This window comes from Sparus aurata, chromosome 22, assembly GCF_900880675.1.
Source record: "Sparus aurata chromosome 22, fSpaAur1.1, whole genome shotgun sequence".
Lineage (NCBI taxonomy): Eukaryota > Metazoa > Chordata > Actinopteri > Spariformes > Sparidae > Sparus > Sparus aurata.
This window is the reverse complement of record NC_044208.1, coordinates 5,775,923-5,797,014: the sequence shown is the minus strand read 5'-3', so window position 1 is coordinate 5,797,014 and position 21,092 is coordinate 5,775,923. Positions and strand designations below refer to the sequence as shown.

General features: G+C 40.9%; 1 protein-coding gene across 1 annotated transcript; it reads left to right on the top strand.

Moving 5' to 3' along the window:
- The first annotated feature begins 3,055 nt into the window (after window positions 1–3,055).
- Window positions 3,056–21,079, top strand: hsf2 (heat shock transcription factor 2). The gene is made up of 12 exons (XM_030405646.1): window positions 3,056–3,278; window positions 3,900–4,008; window positions 6,884–7,011; window positions 7,717–7,841; window positions 9,025–9,100; window positions 10,782–10,843; window positions 11,409–11,487; window positions 12,341–12,474; window positions 13,808–14,086; window positions 15,560–15,662; window positions 17,797–17,863; window positions 18,306–21,079. Exons 1-12 carry the CDS (start codon window positions 3,186–3,188, stop codon window positions 18,626–18,628), a joined length of 1,578 nt encoding a protein of 525 aa, XP_030261506.1. The 5' UTR covers window positions 3,056–3,185; the 3' UTR covers window positions 18,629–21,079.
- Window positions 21,080–21,092: the final 13 nt, after the last annotated feature.

Here is a 21,092-nt window from a genome sequence, read left to right as displayed (position 1 = left end):
CGGGAGAATGATAACCCAAAAGTAAGAGTGGAATGATGGGTCATTTATGCAGAAGCTGTAAGAATGGGAGCAATGGGGTTAAAAGAGCTACAACACAAGTGATTGACAGTAGGGCCTAAGTAAAGTCAAAAAATGATCACATTCAGTTGGGTGTCACAGCTGTAGTGAATCATTTAGGACTAGTGGGACTGACATTGGGAGAAGGGTTACCTCACCATTCAGCCTAGCCAGTGAGCACAATGGGTTGATTGATCTGAATAATGGTAATTCTCTTACAATGGAATGCACGGCCCCTCTGGATGGGCGGACAGAACAGAAATACCCAGTACGAGGGGAGGAGGAGGGCTCTGTGTCTACATAAATAAATACAGTGGATGGACAGTGTTCACCAGATGTCGACCTTTAGATGCCAAGATGTTGACCGTAGTATCTGCCCAGAGTTCACCTTTTGAATATATATTTTTTGCTGTTTACATTCCCTCAGATGCAAACTCAAACCCCAGGAATTGTACATGACATCAAATGTAATATGGCAAAATCAGATGAAATGGAATGGAACTGTTTAACCTAAATTCCCCCAGCATGTTCAGATCCCCACTAGAGGAAGAAATATCCTTGACGGTGTGTAAACGAATATTCAGCGACAACGCCCTCTCACGTCCTGCCTGTCATGACATATTTATCTGCTCCTTCTGCCCACTTACAGTTGATAAAGACGGTCAAACTATCAGATGAAACCTATAAAGCTACAGCAGCCCTACAGGACTGTTTTGACTGCACAGACTGGTAAATGTTCAGAGGTGCTGCCACTCAGGATACCCACATCAATCTTGAGGGATATACTGCACATCTTTAGTGACATTATATATCAGTAAATGTGGTGATCACAAAGACGGTAAGTCGTTCTCTGACTAGGAAAACCTTTTCACAGCCAAAAAAAAAGCTGTCTTTCGGTCTTTTATGACGAGTAAGCACAACACTCCAGATGTATGGAAGCTGGCATCAACGAGGCAAGGAGGAGACTTCAGCAGAGACTAGAGAGGGACATTAACACCAATAGCACTAAATGTCACAGACTCCAAAACAGGGTGCTGTTTCAGTCGGTCAGTTGGAGCGCAAAAAGTCAGGGAACACGTGAAAAATCCACTCCTCTCCCAAAAATATTAAGACTTTAAAAAGCGTAAACCACATGCCAGCTCAAGTGATTTTTAAAAAACGTCAGTGGGAAGTAAAAAGATAGACAACATTAAAAAATTTTAAAAAATGTATCTGATAATGACAAAGAAGGTGCCGGATCCTGTCAATGGTGGCGTTCCCAATCTGCGAGATCCTGGAACCTGTTCCAGCAAGATCCAGTAGAAATGAAGCCCTGAGGAGCGGCCCCATCATGTGTGAGGCCATGTGGCCTGATGACCTGAACAGATTTTATGCTCACTTCACTCTCCTAAACAAAGACTCAGTTGTGAAGTCTACACTGCAATCAGTGGACTGGCCACTGTCAGTAACCACAACTGATGTGAGAAAATAAAATAAGGCTGCTGGTCCAGATAATACACCTGGCCGAGTACTACACTGTTAACATGTGCAGAACAGCTATATAACATCCTGCTCAGAGTGAGAGACCGCTTTAAGACAGCCATCATCGTCCCTGTACCAGTGAAGCCTGCTGTGTCTAGTCTTAATGACTACCACCCTGTGGCTCTCACCCCCATCCTGATGAAGTGCTTTGAGAAACTGGTCCTCTCGCACATCAAAGTCAGCATCTCTGCCAGCCTGGACCCTCACCAGTATGCTTTCAGAACCAACAGATCCACAGAGGATGCCATATGCACTGCCCTCCATTCAGTCTTCACACATGGAGAATAAGAACAGCTACATCAGGATGCTGGTTGTTGACTTCAGCTCAGTATTCAAAAACATGTCGCCGATGAAGCTGATTGGAAAACTGAACACTCTGGGCTTGAGTACAATACTCTGCTACTAGCTTTATGACTTCCTCACAAATCCCAGAGAGTTCTGATTGGTAGTCTCACCTCATCTGTGTTAATGCTCAACAACGGAGCCCCCCCCCAGGGCTGTGTACTCAGCCCCCTCCTGTTAACACTGTACACCATGACTGAACTCCCAGACAGCAAGAGAAGACACCACGATCATTGTAAACAACAGAGTTCATATCAGGGGCAAACCAACAATCTGTTCAACATCAGCAAAACCAAGGAGCTGATCCCAAAAGATACTAATAGACAAAGCCCACCCAGCCACAGTCTGTTCACCCTGCTGCCATCTGGAGTCTCAAGCTCAAATAAGCTTTGGGTTACTGCTGGTACTGTCATTGGGTCGGGGGGGGGGGGGGGGAATCAAATGGTGGATGAGTTGGCAAAGAGGGGTTTAAAGAAAAGAAAAGTAGAAATACAAGCTAGTATAAGTATAGAGGTTAAATGAGTAATCTGGACAAAACAACCAAACGTGGCAAAAAAATGGTGGGCCAGAGACGGGACAGGGAGGCATGTCTATGAATTCAAACAAGCGTCAATAGTTATAAAGGGTAGTTAACGACACATGAGAGAGGAAACTGGACCTACTTTATTGGAGGATTAGGGTGGACAGCAGGGCAGATAAAGTTTCGTTTCAGGTGTGTGCATATCGATCTGTCTTCTTCTTCTTCTTCTTCTTCTTCTTCTTCTTCTTCTTCTTCTTCAGGCTACAACCAACTGAATACCCCTTGGCTCAGACTGCCCTCTCAAGCATACAGGAAAATCGCTGGACACTGAAAACACAAAAGGCACTGTCTAAAGTCAGCGTTTGGTTTGCTCCCTCTGTAGGTATTTAAGGCTCATTTAATAACACAACAATTTCTCATTTCAGGTGATTTTAAACTGATGAAAACACTATAATACATAATGAACCCCCCCCCCCCCTTCCCAACCTGAAAATCTACATGAATAAAAAAAAATAAACAGATGTTTTTTCCTGCTGATTTACTGCTCCACCCTCCAGTCCTATAGGTGGCGGTAAAGCGCATGGAAGCTGATTTGGCAACTACCGTTAAAACCCGACGAAGAAGAAGAGGCAGCAGAAGCAACAGAGGAAAAGACAGCAGAGGAAGAAGCCCGTCGTGAAGGCTACAAAACAGAGCAAACATTGCGCATTATTAACCGAAGTGTGTTCGTCCTTGAATTTGAGAGATGAAACACAACTCGAACGTCCCGGCTTTCCTCACCAAGCTGTGGACACTGGTCGAGGATGAAGACACCAATGAATTTATTTGTTGGAGTCAGGTAACGCTGCAGACGGTCCACTGTTAGCATGTAGCTCAGAAAGCTAACGCAAATCAGACGAGTGTAGCATGTCGCCACGTCTCCTCATGACAACACACGACAACACTTGTGATCAAACAGCACTTCTCCCTGACGTTAGCTGTTTGCTGCAGTGTAGACAGCGGTCGGCGAGCATTAGTTGGAGCTAGATATCAGTTGTTGTGTTTATTGTATTGCTGCGAGTGAGTGAGTGAGTGAGTTAGTTAGTTAGCTAAGCCACCTCTGGACTCTGTGTCTGCAACATCAACCAGAACATCACAACAATTAGTCAAAGACACACATCTAACAACACATTGTCCTAAAATCATTGCCTACAGTACAGAATATTATCTGTATATATGAATGCGCAAGTGACACATACCACAAGATTTTGTTTAACATATCTATAATAGAAGTTACAAAGGATCTCTGGCCAAGGGAAGTCCACGGAATGTGTTCCCTTTACCTAAGTCCTGATGGTGACAAGTCATATTCACCATAGTGAGGGTGTGATACATAACACTAGAGCGACTGTGTGTGGGGTGGGTGGAGTAAAATGACATGCAGTTCTGACTGTCAGTGGGGTGTTTTGTTTGTTTCCAGGAGGGCAACAGCTTCCTCGTGCTGGACGAGCAGCGCTTTGCAAAGGAGATCCTCCCGAAGTACTTCAAGCACAACAACATGGCCAGTTTCATCAGGCAGCTCAATATGTGTAAGACGGCCTCCCTCGCCTTGTCTTTGTTTCTAGTTGTTCCTAAAGGAGCACACCGGTTTGACTTTAGTCAGTGCTTTACAGTTTACAGATATCAGAGTTGTGCATGGATAGGGCTGCTTTGTTGGTCCCAAACTTCAACCACACTCGGATAACCCAGTTGGCAGTTGAGGAGTGACACATAAGCCAGTAAACATGTACAGTCAGAATTGGTTTCAGTGGATGACAAGCAGGTAACAAGCCTGGCAGGTGACTGTCCAAATACGGAACTACCTCGCCACAGAGCCAAACAGCAAGGTCAGAACCGTGGAGGGATGCCACTAATGATGAGTGCCCATCCCAGTTTTTTTAAGCAATTTGATTTTTCAAAAATGGTTGCCTTTTTCTGCTATCATTACAACTCTAGAACCAGGGGGTTTTCAGTGTTCAGTATATGCAGGTGCACATGCTATGGTAACCAGGATCAAATTCTGTGGTAACCATGGTAACTTAATTCAGCAGCAGGAGACGCACTCAGTTAGGTTGTTATTACAGTGCATAAGATTGTAGCTCTACTCCTTCAATGCTGTGAATGGGTAGAAAAAAATGTGAAGTCGTAAAAATAAAACAGTTTTTGTGCTCAAGTGATGAGGATGAGTTCATCACGCAGCCTGAGGAATGCAGTCTCTCTAGCCTGGCGGTACAGCAGCAAATAATTCTGTGTTTGTCAGATGGCAGCAGGGTGAACAAGCTGGGGTGGGTGGGATATTCCGATACAGAGAACTGATTCAATATTAGTGCGTCTAAAGTACATATTAGGGATTTAGGTCACGAGTTTCATTACAATACTATATTATAATGATTCTTTGGACAACGACACGATATTTGCCGATGTCACACAGTCTACCACAACACAATTTTGATTCAATTCAATAATTATAATATAATATAATAATTCAATTAAGGGGCCTGTGATATGAGATGATATAATATGCCCATTTTCCACAATCAGTTACATTTATATCACCTCACATAAAGCAACTAAAATATGATTTGACAATTTTATTACAAATTTTTTTGGGGAAAATATTTCCAAATATTTTAATTTTTTGGGAAATATAGATATTTTATCAATGGTTCCAGGCATTTAAATTGAAGACAGTAAATGTTTTGCAATAAAAAGGGAGTACCATTTATGAAGGAGTAGCGCATGGACGGAAACATCGACACAGATGTGCCATGGGAATTTCAAAATAAAGGCTTATCTTATTAATGGTGGCAATATGAATCGATGCTTTCACTTTACATTGATGCTATTGGACCGTTGGTCATTGATTGATATATCTATCTGGATCGATGTATCGTTACACCCCTAGTATATAATATGCCACATTATATTTCTAACCCTTTATGGGTTGCATGTTCACGACCGTTGATTTCCTCCCGATATGAACTGTCATTGTTGTTCATAATGCAGCCGATGATGGTGGTTTTGCACGCATACTTCACAGTGGTTTTCCTGATGGCTGGGAGTGCAGTCTTGTGTGTACAGTGTTAACAGGAGTCAGCTGAGCACACAGCCCTGAGGGGTCTGTGTTGTTTCTGTTGAGGTTGCTCCACAGTCTCTGCTGATGTCCCTTCTTTGCCTCCTTGATACCAGCTTTCAGTCTTGCTCTGGCAGTGTTGTGTACTTCCTTGTCACCTGACTGAAGAACAGCTTGTTTGGCCCTGGGTAGAGCCATCACTTGTCCATTCATCCAGGCCTTCTGATTGGGGAATGATCTGACTGTCTTTGTGAATCACCACATCATCAACACATTCGCTGATATGTGATGTCACTAAAAATGTACATTCCTCAAGACTGATATTGTTATCCTTAGTGGTAGCATTTCTGAACATTCACCAGTCTGTGCACAGTTATAAGAACAGTTATGCTGGGCAGCTGTAACTTCACTGCAGTTTCACCTTTTTTAAATCAGCTGTAAGTAGGCAGAAGAAGGATGAAAATATGATCTAGTACTTGTATATATGTGGTCCAGGTTATTTCTTCCTCTCGTTGGGATCTGGACATGCTGATGCAATTTAAGTAAAACAGTTCTTAGGGTTGTTCCAGATCCAGATCCCCACCAGAGGAAGAATTCTCCTGGACCCTGTGTATGCAGATATTCCTGGCAGCTCTATACTATAAAATTTCCATCCAGTTGTTTTGCCGTGTTATGTTTGATGACATCATACATTTCATCACTATCTCAGGTCCTTACCATCGTAGTACATTGGCAACCTAATATTTAATCAGGGTTCTCCCCAGAAATTTTTAGTGTAGCGGCGCACCGTCCGTCGGGGGGGGGGGGGCAGACGGACGGACGGACGCTCATCGCCGTCAACCGGGGGATGGACGGACGGACGCTCGGACGCTCGTCACTGTCACGCGCGGAGTATAGCGGCGCTGACCTAGCGGTATAGCCACGCAGCGCCGCTGTTCCACCGTCTGGGGAGAACCCTGATTTAATACTATACTATACTATTGAGTGTACATTGTCCAAACTCCCCCACTTGTGTGTGTGGTTACAGTCCTGGCCCTGAAGACACGTCCATGCGATTAGGAGGTATAGTCATACAGTCAACAATTAGTTCGTAAATTGCATAGTGGACACAGGGGGTCACCTGGAAATCCTTTGTGCAGTGCCTAAGATGTATGAAATTTCAGAGCTGTATCTTGACTGACGCTGTTTTTGGAATGAGGCCATCGCAATGGCATGCCTCTATGTGCAGGAGGGAACTGTGTGGAGCTTTAACTCTGTTTCCGCGCTTGTTAAATTATGTTATCTGTGTGTGTGTGTGTGTGTGTGTGTCTGGCGCTCGCTTGCGTGTGTACGTGCGTGCTTGGTGCACTCAGATGGATTTCGTAAAGTGATGCACATTGACACTGGAATAGTGAAACAGGAGCGGGACGGTCCAGTAGAGTTTCAGCACCCCTACTTCAAGCATGGACAGGACGACCTGCTGGAGAACATCAAGAGGAAGGTGGAGTCATCTGTCTGATATCTTTTTTCAGTCATCCAGAGGTGCAATATTTTAAAAATGCAAGTGTTCACTCATATACCCTGAGCTCAAACATTGTTGAAGGTGGAGTGTCATCCACCTGCTAAAAATGTCATATGAACAATCTGCAGTCCAGCCCATATTGAGGCTTCTAAATGGCTAAAATTTAATAATGTCAATTTGTAAAGAATTTTTTAAAATAATTATTAAATGAACAATTACCTGTATGTGTTTTAATTAAATACATTTTCTCATACCAGTAATCTATTTCGATATATTTGATAAGCAAGTATCTGTAATTGTAACAAGATACTTTCTGGTGTGTTTGTGCCTCTCTCTGATTGTCAGTCAATATGTTGTCAGTTAGATTATTAACAGCGATTAATCAATTAATGATTCATCATTTATATCTCCTACTTTATATTTTATACAGACAGAGTTGAGACAGATTGTGATGAAATAAATGACTATTGAGACGAAATGCTTGTCAAGACAAATGAAAGCTTGTTCTTAAATATTCTTTTTCTATTCTTTCTTAAGACCTTTGACTCCCCTGTCTGTTCATTTTCACATCCGAGCAAAATTTCCTGAATAAACAAATATTCCTCAAGATCCTAGTTTTTCATTCCTTTATGCTTTCAGTGTTATACTGTAAACACAAGATTTGATTGTAGTTCTGTCTTTCAGGTTTCTAACACTCGGCCAGAGGACACAAAGATTCGACAAGAGGACCTGTCCAAGATCTTGGCGAGTGTTCAGAGTGTACATACCAAACAGGAGAACATTGATGCCAGGCTAGCAACACTCAAGAGGTGAGTGTGAATCTAATTAATGGTCATTCCAAAATAATAAAAATACAGTTTATGGAAAACAGTGACCAAGCAGAGGGATAAAGAGACTTGAGGAGATGAACCTTTCCCCCCCGATCATCACATAACTCTTTAGTCCTTTTAACTTCATTGTTGCCGAAGAATCCACACCCTGCTTATCATGGAACACATAAAAGGCAATATGCTATAAATTCACAAGGTTATTATAAAGGTCGTGCGCTTTGGTTCTTAAAAAGTCAAGAAAAGAACACAGCATTGTTTTAGAATCTGGGTTTTAGAAGAACTCAATGCAGAAAATTGTCAAGCTTTGAATGCTACTACGAAAATATTATACACCATATCGTCAAGTTATCATGATTCATGCATTTATGTTAAAGCAGGATTTTAAAAGTTGGCTGTGGTAGTGAACTATTTTGCATAGGATTGCAATGTATGATTATGTTCATAATGCATTGATTGTTTGGATGGTACTAATGCCCAGAGCCTCAGGTGAGACTTTTTAGTTCAAATAAAGAATTTCATCTATGAAATTCTTTATTAATTTAAATAATTAATTAAAAGAAAAGTATTTGGAAGAGTGAAACCATGAAATGTTACTGGTAACACCGCCCACTTAAGAAACCTGCTGTTTAGAAGGTAACACTGCGGTACTTCCTGTCATCATTCCAACAGCATGAACAAATCAATCATTTTTTTTCCGAAGTCTAGACTTTTTTAAGGTCTGTATTCTTCTTTAAGCCACGCTTAAGCTCGAAGTTCAAGATTTCACTTGTTGTGACTGAACTTTTTCTGTAAAGGACTCAAATACAATCTCCTTCTGAACTATGAAAGAATGTGTAACCCTGGTTAAAGTCCCATATGTCTAAAGTTTCACATATTTCCTGATGTTGATGGCAGAAACGTAATGTCTAACTTGCTATAGTGTTAACTGCATACATTATTACATTAGAGGGACAGAGTGTTAGAAACTCCTGTTAATATAAAGCAATAGAATAAAACGCCACCACCAAAACACATTTCTGATTTCATGTGTGAACAGAATCTGATTAAGTACTGAGTATTTGCAGTGAACAAAATGAGAACGATGCTACAGGAATCATAGGAGATGGGGTTGTTTCTGCAGTTCAAGCTCTCAACTGAAAATGTAACTTGTTTTGTCGTCTAGGGAGAATGAAGCCCTGTGGAGGGAGATCTCAGATCTCAGGCAGAAACATGCACACCAACAACAGCTCATCAAGAAGGTAAGAACTGCACTGCATCCATCCATTTACACAATCTGTCTTTGGAATAAGCATTTTTCTTTTCTTATAATTTTCTTAAAGAAATTTTATAGCATTTCATAGTGGTAACTAAACTCTTTCCAGCCCATTGTCACTTCCATTGTGTTAATACAGCAGCCTGGTTAGTGACCTTATGCTATGGCACTAGGGCTGAACGATATATCGTTATCGTATCTATATCTAGATATGAACATTCAAGATATTCATATCGAAAAAGCAACGATATAAACGATATAGATTACCCCGCTCGCCCTGCACGTACAGCTCTGGCAGTCACAACAAACATCCTTTTTACGATTGCCCTTGAATGCACCGCTAAGGCCGGCCAACCACAAACCTTATTTCATGCTTGCTGTGGATCGACAGCTGAAGCAAACCAATGACAAACATACGAGGCGGGAGTGAGGGAGACGGAGACTGAGACGCACACACACAACTTGGCGACTTTCTAGCTAGTTTAGCGACTTTTCAGACTTAGCGACTTTATTTCTGAAAATCGACTAGCAACAAATTTAGCAACTTATTCAGATCATCAGGGGAAAAGCGAGAAATATATTATATTGTAATTCTCCTGCTGCTTAGAGTCATCACAGTCTGCGGCTCCCCTGCAGCAGCGCCGGCTCTCTGTCCTCTCACCCGGCTGCAGGCGGCAGGTGTGTGTGTGTGTGTGTGTGTGTGTGTGGGGGGGGGGGGGGGGGGGGGCTGGCTGGGGCAGCAGGAGCGGACGCTGCGGCCGCTCGCTCTGTGGATTTGAGACAGTATAGCTGCCGTCTACTCTGTTTTGATCCGTTAATTCTCTGACTTCTTAGTCTTTCTAAATTCCACTGGTACTTTACCAGCGATAACCTGAAGCTGCTGAGTCTCGATCTTCACTCTCTCTCCAGATTAGGATGTCATCGTTCAACTTGTAAAAATACACATAGTTCGTTTGATCTTCTCCCTCCCTTTACTGTTGTTACTTCAAATATATTTGTCTCTATAGTGAGTTTGTGATTCTTTGGTAAAGATTTCTCTATCAACCATTTGTATATGGCTTAAAATAATCTCTTTATTTTTCTGAAAAATGCTTGGTTTTCACCGAACCCGTAGTCATATCGTATCGTATCGATATCGAGATATCTGGCATGAATATCGAGATATGAAATTTTGTCCATATCGTTCAGCCCTATATGGCACTATACTGTAGTTATCCCTTTAGCGTCACAAGACGTAACTCATTGGTGTAACTAACAGCAATTGAGTGGAGTGAATGACATAGTCATGCCACTGTGCGGTCCAAAGGGGCCTGCAGCAAGTCGAAATACACAAGCCAATTCTAGGGGTAAGAGTTCCAAGCAATTTGTCCAATTGGAAACATTTAGTCTAGCTATGATTTGACGCTAAGAAAGCACCTCTTTGTTTAGAATGATAATTTGAAAAATATTACATACACATATGACTTATTGATATGCATATAAACCATGAGCTCATTGCCGACTTCAACTGTTATTTTGTGATTTTTGGGTCACCTCAAATATACCCTCTGAACACACCAGTTCTTTTTTTTTCAAATGTTTGATGTAACTAAAGATAGCAGATTTTGTTCATCAATGGCATCTTAGATAATGATTTTCTGCTCAATCTAAGTCGGTTCTTTTTACAGCTGATTCATTTCATCGTCACATTGGTACAGAACAACCACATCCTGAATTTAAAGCGCAAAAGGTGAGTTCACACTGTATGATATCCTTCAGCTGGGATTAGAGTAAGAGTACTGCTCCTTTTAAATCATTTACCATCAAAACACACAGTCCTTAGCATTGGTGAAGTGGTCACTATTTAAAATCAATGGGTCAGTATTGGGGCTGTCACCTTTTCTGAAAATCTAGTATGAATGAAATGCAAAGACCTGTCAAGTTTACAGTATTTCACTACAAAATGTTTGCGAAATTGATGGCTTATTTGATTTCTAACAATGTGGTATGAGTTACGTTGACTAAATAATCATAGACTTTGTGGACAGAATAACAAACTGTTTCATATTAACATGTCAAATGACTGAATTAAGCTAAATCACTCCCACAGGCACCATTACAGACATCAGTTGTTTGGTTGCTTTGACTTAGTGTTAAGTTTGAAATGCACTTCAACTGTAACTGTTGTTGGTGTTTAATGATATATAAATAATGGAACTGCGGCTAATGATTGTTTTCGTCATATAATAATTTGAACTTGATTAACCTTTTATGTTTTTAATTTAAATATTAATATGTCACCATCTTTTTGACAGGCCAGTTCTTATGAACAGCAATGGAAAAAAGCCCAAATACATTGATCAGATCTATGATGAGAAAGTGTGTGTGGAGCAGGTCAGTAAATGGCGCTATGATGCGTTATTCTGGATCCTATATATGTTCTCGCAGGACTTGCCCTACTCCCCCTTCTCTCCCTCTGAGCTGGTTGGTTGACTTTGTTGGTTGTGTTCTCTATGCTCGACTTCAACTTTTAAAACACACAGTAGCCAGGTTATGTCTGTTTTTTGACAGTAAAGCTGTAGTTTTGCAGGTAAACATATCAACCTCTTCAGCCTCTCTCCTGGTCTTCTCCCCCTCCTGTCTGGATCACCTGGACTACCCTGCCACTGCTTCACTACCTGGCCAGTCCTCTTTACCAAACAAGCCCAGAGACACTGCAGCTGTATCCACCAGTCGTAATGGTGTGTTTACTGGGGCTCTACGGCTCAAAGTCCTCCACATCAGCTCAACCGCTAGCTGTTTTTTAAACAACCCTGAGAAAATCCAGCACAGCCCCTTATCACCAGAAAGCCACTGAACATACAGTTAGGAAAGGCTCTGGGGATGAGTGACCCAAAAAGAAGCAGCAGAAGACCAGAAAGAGGCCGAAGAGGTTGCCCTGTATCCCCACAATACTACAGCTCAGACAGTCTGGTAACAGTGAGCTACCAAGCTAATAGAAAACTCAACCAATCAGAGGCGGTGTAGGGCAGGTCTTGTGAGAACATAGGTGGGATTCATAATAACGCCACTAATACACATGGACAGTAATACAGATAGTGAATCAGTATTCCTGACATGATCATTTACTTCTCATAGTTTAATATTAAGCCTTCATGTTTTACTTTTTGTTGAAAATAAGTCGTGTTGAATGTGTGATGTGTTCTAGAGGAAGTGTTCTGATTTTGATGGTTTGTATCCTGTTCAGTCATCTGTCAACAGTCTGAATGGTGCGAAGGTCTCAGAGACATCAGATGAAGTTATCATCTGTAATCTGACTGAGAATGACGCTGAAGTGACAGCTGAAATCACAGAGAGTTCACCCAGAGCCGTCGAGCAAGGGTGAGACTATCTACTTTAAATGTTGTGGATATTCAAAAAGATTGTGGGATAGGATATTTGTTTCAGCCCTTATGCTTAGCCCTTTAGGAAACGTTTTAGTCAAAAATGTAAATCAGATCAAATGAATTGTATTCATTTAGCCCAAAATGACAACATTGCTTCTGTGGTAGTTAGACCCTCTATTCTAGTGAGGAAAAACTTGCCATGTAGATGGAAAAAAAACGGAAATGTTACCAGTTGGACTTATTTATGATATAAATACCAAGTCAGGTTCAATCAATAAGGTTTGCCCAATGGGCTAAAGCCAGTAAAACGTAGCATTGGGCCAATAAGGCCATTGGGCCAGTGAGAGAAAAGTGTAAATAATTTAGTTTATATTATTTTTTTATACATTTTTTTACACTAGCATGTCTGCCCTGCTCTGTGTGTGTGTGCTTATGAGTAGAGTGCACTGCATGGTGACAGCGCAGACAGGCCTCTTGTTAACTTAATAGATTGATTGGTGGTTTATTGTTTTAAACATAAAACAGTATGTGATGTTGATGTTTGTGGAATAATATCATTGCTGCATTGAGGTGTATGCTCTATGTTAATACTGAAGTTGTTTAAGGTTCAGCTGATTTGTACTACTTTATATACTGTTGAACAATTTAATCTACAACATTGCATCACAATCGAGAACATCATCATCTACAAAGTCAACTTTTAGTGAACTCAAAAAAACAACCCTGTTTTCAGCTCTGTGACAATCCTTTTTACGGATAATCTGAGAGAGTTTTTAAAAATCTAATTTAAGTATCCCAAAGTCTGGAGGTCCAAGGTTTTTAAATTGAAGGAAAGGATATTAAAAATGTAATCTGAAAAGTAATAAGTGACTTATGCTGCATTCACATAGATACGGGCAGATGATGGAGGGCAAACTGGATATGAGAACAAAGTGGTAAAACTAGATTAGCAAGCAAGGAAATACTACTTATGATAAACAGTGTTGCTGTCTGAAGTTAGACGAGGCACTCAAGAACATGCCTTAAGTCACATCCTTTTGGACTGTCATGGGAAGTCCAACCCAAGTCCTTCACAATGAAATCTGCAGTCCAGCAGCAATACACTTCAACAACTGAGACAGGTGTCATGTTTTACCTACATATTGCCCCCCTAAAAGACTGATAAATACACTGTACATGTAAATATTTTTTTAAAAAAGTAATCAATAATTGTGCCAGATTCATTTCCCCCTCAGACAATTTACAGTGTTGCAACCTCTTCAGTTCAGTCTTTTAAATTGGCAGAAGTATGTTTTTTAATGACACGCTGTTTGAAAATCATCCCTCAGGGATGTGGAAATCATGGAAGTAGAGCTGGACAGCTGTGCGCTGCAGCCAGCAGAGACGGAGGTGAGCACCAGCTGCACAGCTGACATCAAACAGACGGAGGCTGGTGGCTCAGCAGCAGACGACAGCCAGAGAAGCAGGACTTTAGACAGCAGCGAACCAACCAGCGCCCTGCAGCTCAATAAACCCTCTTTCCTCAGTCTAGAGGACCCAGTCAAGATGATGGACTCCATATTAAATGAGAATGGAGCAATATCGCAGAACATCAACCTGCTGGGCAAGTAAGTGTGAACCGTAATACTAGTTCTGTTAGAAATACACACAACCCTGATACCAACAAAAAAAAACATAGCTCAAAAGAGAATGCAATCATTTGAAAACCTATATTTAATCGAATTCGATGTTCAAACTGATGAACTTTTATTTTCTGTTATACTGATGCAGTGCCTCTATAGAACGACCATGTTGCTTGGCTCCTGGTATTTCTGCTTGCAGCTTTTTCAAGAACTGTTAATCCAAACTGCTTCACACTCCACACTGGTATAATGTAGTTTGGGGCTTAATTCATTCATCTAATCTTTCCTTTATGAGTAAAATATATATGTTTTTTTATTGCTAGATTGATATTACAATTCATTAAACCAACATAGATATCAATCTATAGATATCATGTATTTAATTAATATTTTAATGTTTAATTCAATCATCTCATTATCTTACATCCATGTCACTGCCGTGTGATATTAATGATAATAATAGAACCTGTATGTCAGATGCCTAATCAGGAAAATAATTGAATCACTGTATTTCTATGGCAGCATTAAACATACATATAATTTTCTTTAGTATTGACTTAATACTAAATGTTTATGGATTTATTTCAACACTGAAGTAAGATGTACTTGCAAATGTGTTTTTTCCATCGATGTAGAGTGGTGAATTTAATTAGAGGAATGTCAGACTGTAACAACAGTCTGTAACTTCAGTTTAAGCCATTTTATCACTCATACTTGGATGTTCAAGTCAATGCAACATGTAGAACGACCAAATAACAATGTTAGATTATGCAGTGAAGACTTCTATCATGATGGAGATGGTACTTTGCCTTAACAATGCATCCTTTCGGATGTGCTGGGATGCATCATTAGTGATGTAACCTGGTGTAATCAAGTGTTTCAGGTCTTTCAACGTCAGACACTCTCGCTCAGGCGACCCAGCTGGGGTGATCTTTCTCCGGCTTGCACCCCAGCAACACTTAACCAAGGAGCCACCTGGCATCTTTCTCAGCGGCATCTGCGGTCGACTTGATGGCCCTCTTATCTGTCAATCCCACTAGTTAATGTTGGTTCATGGCTTTGCAGAGTGGCCGACCTGCAAAGCCCAGACACGGTGATGCATTTATGCTTATGCACTTTATCGTGTGTGTGTGTGTGTGTGTGTGTGTCTGTGTCTGTGTCTGTGTGTGTATGTGTGTGTGTGTGTGTGTGTGTGTGTGTGTGTGTTAGCAGAGGTGTCCAGAAGTGTTTTTGCTCTCAAAAGCTGAATGTTTCATCATCCTGGCAGATTGTTATCATCCTCCAGGGGAAAATAATCACGCTTTAGTCTTGTTTTCTAAGATCTTTGACTCCTCTTGTTGGCTAAAAGAAAATATTGTGCGTGCGTGTGTGTGTGTGTGTGTGTGTGTGTGTGTGTGTGTGTGTGTGTGTGTGTGTGTGTGTGTGTGTGTGTGTGTGTGTGTGTGTGTGTCTTCTCAGGGTGGAGCTGATGGACTATCTGGACAGTATTGATTGCAGTCTGGAGGATTTCCAGGCCATGCTTTATGGAAAACAGTTCAGCATGGATTTTGATCCCCTAGAGGTAAAATTATCCCACATAGACACTAAACCAAAAACTATTGACCTGAGGGGTGCACTTCAAAGCATGTCTGACGTCTCTCTGCGTGAGATCACTTGACAAAAAACATTCTTTGTTACCCAAATTTTCTTCATGAGGTCCCTATGCACGTTCCCATTAAGTGGTAGGGTGATGCATCATTTGAAACTTTTTCTGCACAAAAAGGACTGATCCAGATCCACCTTTGTTAGTCCAGAGGAACTAAATGTAAATAATAATACATGTATAATACATTGTGGATAATATATAACAGCTCTTACAAGAATAAGCAAGACTTTTGCAGCAAATGAGGCAGAATAGGAGGAATGGTGGCAGAAGACTATCAATCAGTATCTTTTATCACTCACTGCCTACAGTTTACTTCCAAAGTGACACCTGCACATTTTGAGCTCTTCAATTGTAAACTTGATAAAGTACATTAAATATACATATAAAGTAGGATCAAAAAGTCTGAGGCCACTTGTCAAAATAGATCTATTGTAATTGTCGTTGTTTTTTTATCATAGTATTTGTTTTTCAGTGTCAATGATATCAGTTTAACAATTTGAGTGAACAGTTTGATGTGAGGACTCATGTCATCCCAGCCTAAGACACACCTCAAAACTTTGCAAAAATTTACTTGGAAGACCAAAGAAGACCAAGGAGAACCTCAACCCCATTCAACATGTATAGGGGCACTTGAAGACTGAGAAAGGCAAACGGCCTGCAACATCCCACGGATCTTTGTGGAAAACTGACACAAAATGCTGGGATAACATGAGCCAGCTGGTTTTGCACTGACTTGTGGAGTCCATGCAGCTTGAATGCATGCTGTCATTATAGCAAAATGGGACAAATCAAATACAAGGATAATTTGACACACGCTGACATTTTTCACCTTTTCAAACTTTTCACTCAATTTGTTAATGAGTGTAATGAATTGATATTACATTCTGAAAATTGGCAAAATAAAAGTATTTTGACTCGTTGTCTCAGTAGGTCTCACACTGACTCATAATGGATGACATGTGTACGTGAAAATCACTCCAGATTTCAGCTAAATAATGTTATTGATTGAAAAATATCTGTGATAAAAACATATATTATAATAGGTTTTCTAATAGGCATCTATTAGCTGCAGTACCAGCATGATGCAAAATGAGGACCGAGCTTGAAAACATAAATTGGTTTGTCGATCCTTTCATGATCTTTTAAGTTTATTGACGATATGCTTTGAAATGTAAATGAAAAACTGTTTTCACCAATACAACTGACTGCAGGTAGGTTCCTGTGGCAGCAGAAATATGATATGCGTATGGTTCACGTGGCATTATTCCATGACATTACTGTTTCACAACAAGTTGCCATAAATAACATATTCCCTGAGAGGAGAATCTGTGTGAATTAGTTAAAAGGAGGTGCTTTTGTTATGGGACAGTGCTGTGCAGAGGCACATTTGTAGCCTGATTAGGTGTGAAGCATACGTTATCATGGTGATCTAGCCAGGTTAAAGAGAGCCACCCTCATGACATTGAAAGCTCTGGCTTTAGGCTCAACATTTATCGCTAACCTGTTGATTTTACATTGTAGTACGCCCCTCGAATACCTCCTCAAACTGTACATGGTAGCTTTAATGGTAGCTCGGTAGCCAATATAATGTGGAAAGTGTTAGAGCAATTTCAAAGGACGAGTGTTGTACAGTAATGATTAAATACTATAAAGCACTCAGGATAAAAAAGAGTCTGCAACTGCATACTGTGTATGTCACTGTGGAGGTCATTAAGTATAAATGCTGTAAAATAAAGTTATTCTGCAAAATAGCCACTTGATCTGTGTAACTAAGACTGCTGAAGCCTCATGAGTCTCAGCTGAGCTTTAGAACAAGCACTCCATCTGTTACATTTGATTGCTTTATGGCCAAAGTGGACAGATGGAAAGATTACAGTGACCGCTGGCTGCCATGCATGGCTTCATCAATTTAGTTTGTCTTTGAGACAGTTTTCAGAAAATGTAAAACTATGCTTTAATTCCCATCTTTATTTTTAAAAACGAGACTGTTACTTTTTGTTGGGTTTGAAGCTAGTTTTGTATTCATCAGTTTTTCTCCTCGTGTTTCCAGGAGAGTTTGTCCTCCAAAGAGAACACAGCGCAGCTAAACATAGGCAGGACAGACGAAGGCAGCACAGGTAAGTGGAGGAAACTCGCACAGTCACACTACTGCCTGAACTTACCTGGAACAAGAACATACAAAGACATCACCTAAAATCACCTTACTAAGTATTTATTAAATGACTGATTTCATGGAGAAGTCATCAACCGATCAATGGGTCAGTGAATTGTTTGTTGCCGCCCAATCGTAGCCTGCATGGTTAGTTAACTACTTTTCCTTCCCCTATACCTGAAAAGTTTTATGTTACTATTCATGTGAGAAACTGTACTGGAGGGATGAACAGCATTCTTTTAGAACATAACAACGATGGCGGGCTGTTTAACAAGTGTTGAGCTGTATTGTCATTACAGCAAATGGTGAATATTATTAACATTAAAAGAAAGTGATAATTGTGTTTATGTTCTTCTTTGTTGAGTTGGACACAGTCCAGGCTGATTGTCCCTCTGTCCTCTGCTCAGATAAGCAGTTGATCCAGTACACCACCTGTCCCCTCCTGGCCTTCCTCGATGGCTCTACCACTCCTCAAGAGCTGGATCTGGCCACCACCAGCGGCAGCAGCACCTACTCCTCCAGTCACCTCCAGCCCTCTTCCAGCTCCGATACTCGGGTGGAGGCAGAGCCACCCTCAGAGCTGCTGGACACCAGCCTCGAGTTGAGGCAGCGACCTTGCAGCTCCCTGATCCGCCTGGAGCCTCTGACAGAGGCCGAGGCCAGTGCAGAGACACTCTTCTACCTGTGTGAACTCAGTCCTGCTGGACCTGAGACCCGAGAGTCCACTTAGCTAGACAGAGTGTGAGTAAGAACTGAGGGGTACGTTTGTTAAGAGGCATGAACAGAACTGAGGACAGCACCAGGCTGGTGGAAGAAGATCTGTGGTTTGTGTCGTGTATACGTTTTTGAATGGATGACTTTTGCACTGAAGATAACATTTGAGTTACAGAAATAAGCCACGCTTTCTTCAAATAGAATAATAATACTAGATTAACAACCACTGGCAGGTTATTAACCATTTGAACCTAATAATGGCATTAACTCAGTCAAAACAGAATGCACACACATCTTATACATATAGTATCCTTATCTCTTTTTATAAAGAATTAGCATCCAGAAACCTCCATGTTTCCATGTTCAGTGTAATGACGTTGAAGGTCTTGGAAAACCACTGTAGTCTGATTGAGCCACTTGTTAGCAGCTTGCTTTTGAATAACATAAACACTTGATCATTCAAACATGGGGTATTTATTTACATATTTAATGTCGTAGCACCGAAAATCTCTTAATCTTATGTTAACCACGGACCTTATTAACGGCATTTAACTGAAAAGCCATTCACAACACCCGTTGATTCAAGACAAGAGAACAGCAAGTGCTATAATGCGAACTCATTTTTGTACAAAGACACTAAACAGTCTTATCTCATGGCATAAAAAGAAAAACAATAACCAGGCAAGTGACAAAACCCATGACATTTTTTGGTTTTGTTTTACATAAGCAATAGTTTTCTGGCATTACCAAAACTCAAAATGTCCCATGATTCTCATATCCCTGGAACTCTGTCAGTCTCCATCTTTTCTTTCCATCACACCTTCTGTGTGCTGAGTGTAACCCGTTATTCATAAAACCTGTCCTGTATACACGCAAGGGTTCAATAGGTTAACTAGAGTCGACTGCCATGTGTTTGAAAGTGAAACCCTTTCTTTTCGGGGGTCACCATCATTATCTTTAAGACTTGAATGGTTTCTTCAACGCAATGGTCTCATACGTAAAAATGACCTGAGAGGCACAAACTGTGGCTGGTGTAAGCACAGGACACCAGGACCCTGATGGCCACCACACGGCTTCTCCATCTCTTGGACCTGAAGACAGAAGCCCACTGTCTCACATCTGGTGTCTGACCTGTGTTGAGACAGACAGAAACTTTGTATGTATTTGTTAAAATGTATTTATTCTGACTTTTGTTTATCTTTTTGCTACATTTCTGTTCACAGAGCTGAGACTCTTCACAAAGCAACATTCCTGCAGATGGGTTGTTTTTCAGGCAGGGCTGACTTCTCTCTGTGTTCGGTCTTGGGGCAGTGAATTTTTTTCAATCCATTTCTTGAAATCGTCATTCTCGAGATTGGGACGAAACATGATCTTCACTAACGACTGTACATTAACCTGTTGAACAAGAGTCACATAACCAAAAGTCGTTTCACAGCGTCCACATGTGTGGACAGCGTTGGCTTCATCTCTCAGGCTGTAGATAAGTGACTGTGGGGACTGATGAAACATCTGTGTCCATCTGCAAACACAAAACCACATCAGGTCTGATCTGAACACCAGTGATGGTCTGCATTGCTTTGGCATTACACTAATATAACTGATTGGTCCGAGTAAGACTGTTAACATTGCTCTTTCACAAGACAACAGACTCCTTCGCCTCCTGTGTGGAGTGAGCTAAAATTATTGTTTTCATCAAAGCAGTTTGATGGCTCGCCCTCGAATGTGATACACTGTAAATGATTACGGCAGACTTGCTGTATAAGTATCCAGCATATTGGTAAGAGCTAAATTGTCCACATTTGTTAATTTGAGAAGTAATCAAGAGCCACGCTGTTAAAGCATCAGACGTTTTTCACATGCTTGAAATGAGTCATGAAACAATGAAATCTGTATAGGTCATGGTGATGGGATGTGACACATACACAGTAATATATTAGCTATGTCAACAGTTAGTGGTATAGTATTTCTGGACATGCATGACAACATACTTAGGTTGTCATGGATGAAATGGATGAAACCAACCATGAAAACCAACTCGGCACGTCTTCAAACACTCCATGATTCTGTCAGTTGTTCCTTAAATACCCAAACCCTCCTCCATCTCTGTTCAAGTCAGCAGAGTTCACAGTTGGGGAAAGAAAACAGAATCAAGAAGTCACTGTTTGGTGTGGAATAGCTGTAAATGATTCTCCCTCAGTTTTCTGGTGTAGAGCTGGGGCTGTTAGGTAGCCTCAGTGTTTGTCGTATATAATTTGATAAAGGGAAACTCCTCTTGTCTCTTCTCTGATATAGAAGTGCCTGCATCCTTTGTCTGTTACCCCTGGTAGAAAAACACAAATGCTGTTGATAGTCTGCAGTACTCGTCACAGGGGTCACATGACCTCTCTGTGCCCTGCTCACATCCCACAAGCTGTCTGTCATTGTTGCAAGTCTTGCAATTACAATAAAACATTTTAAGAAACTTCAATTGTAACGCTTCT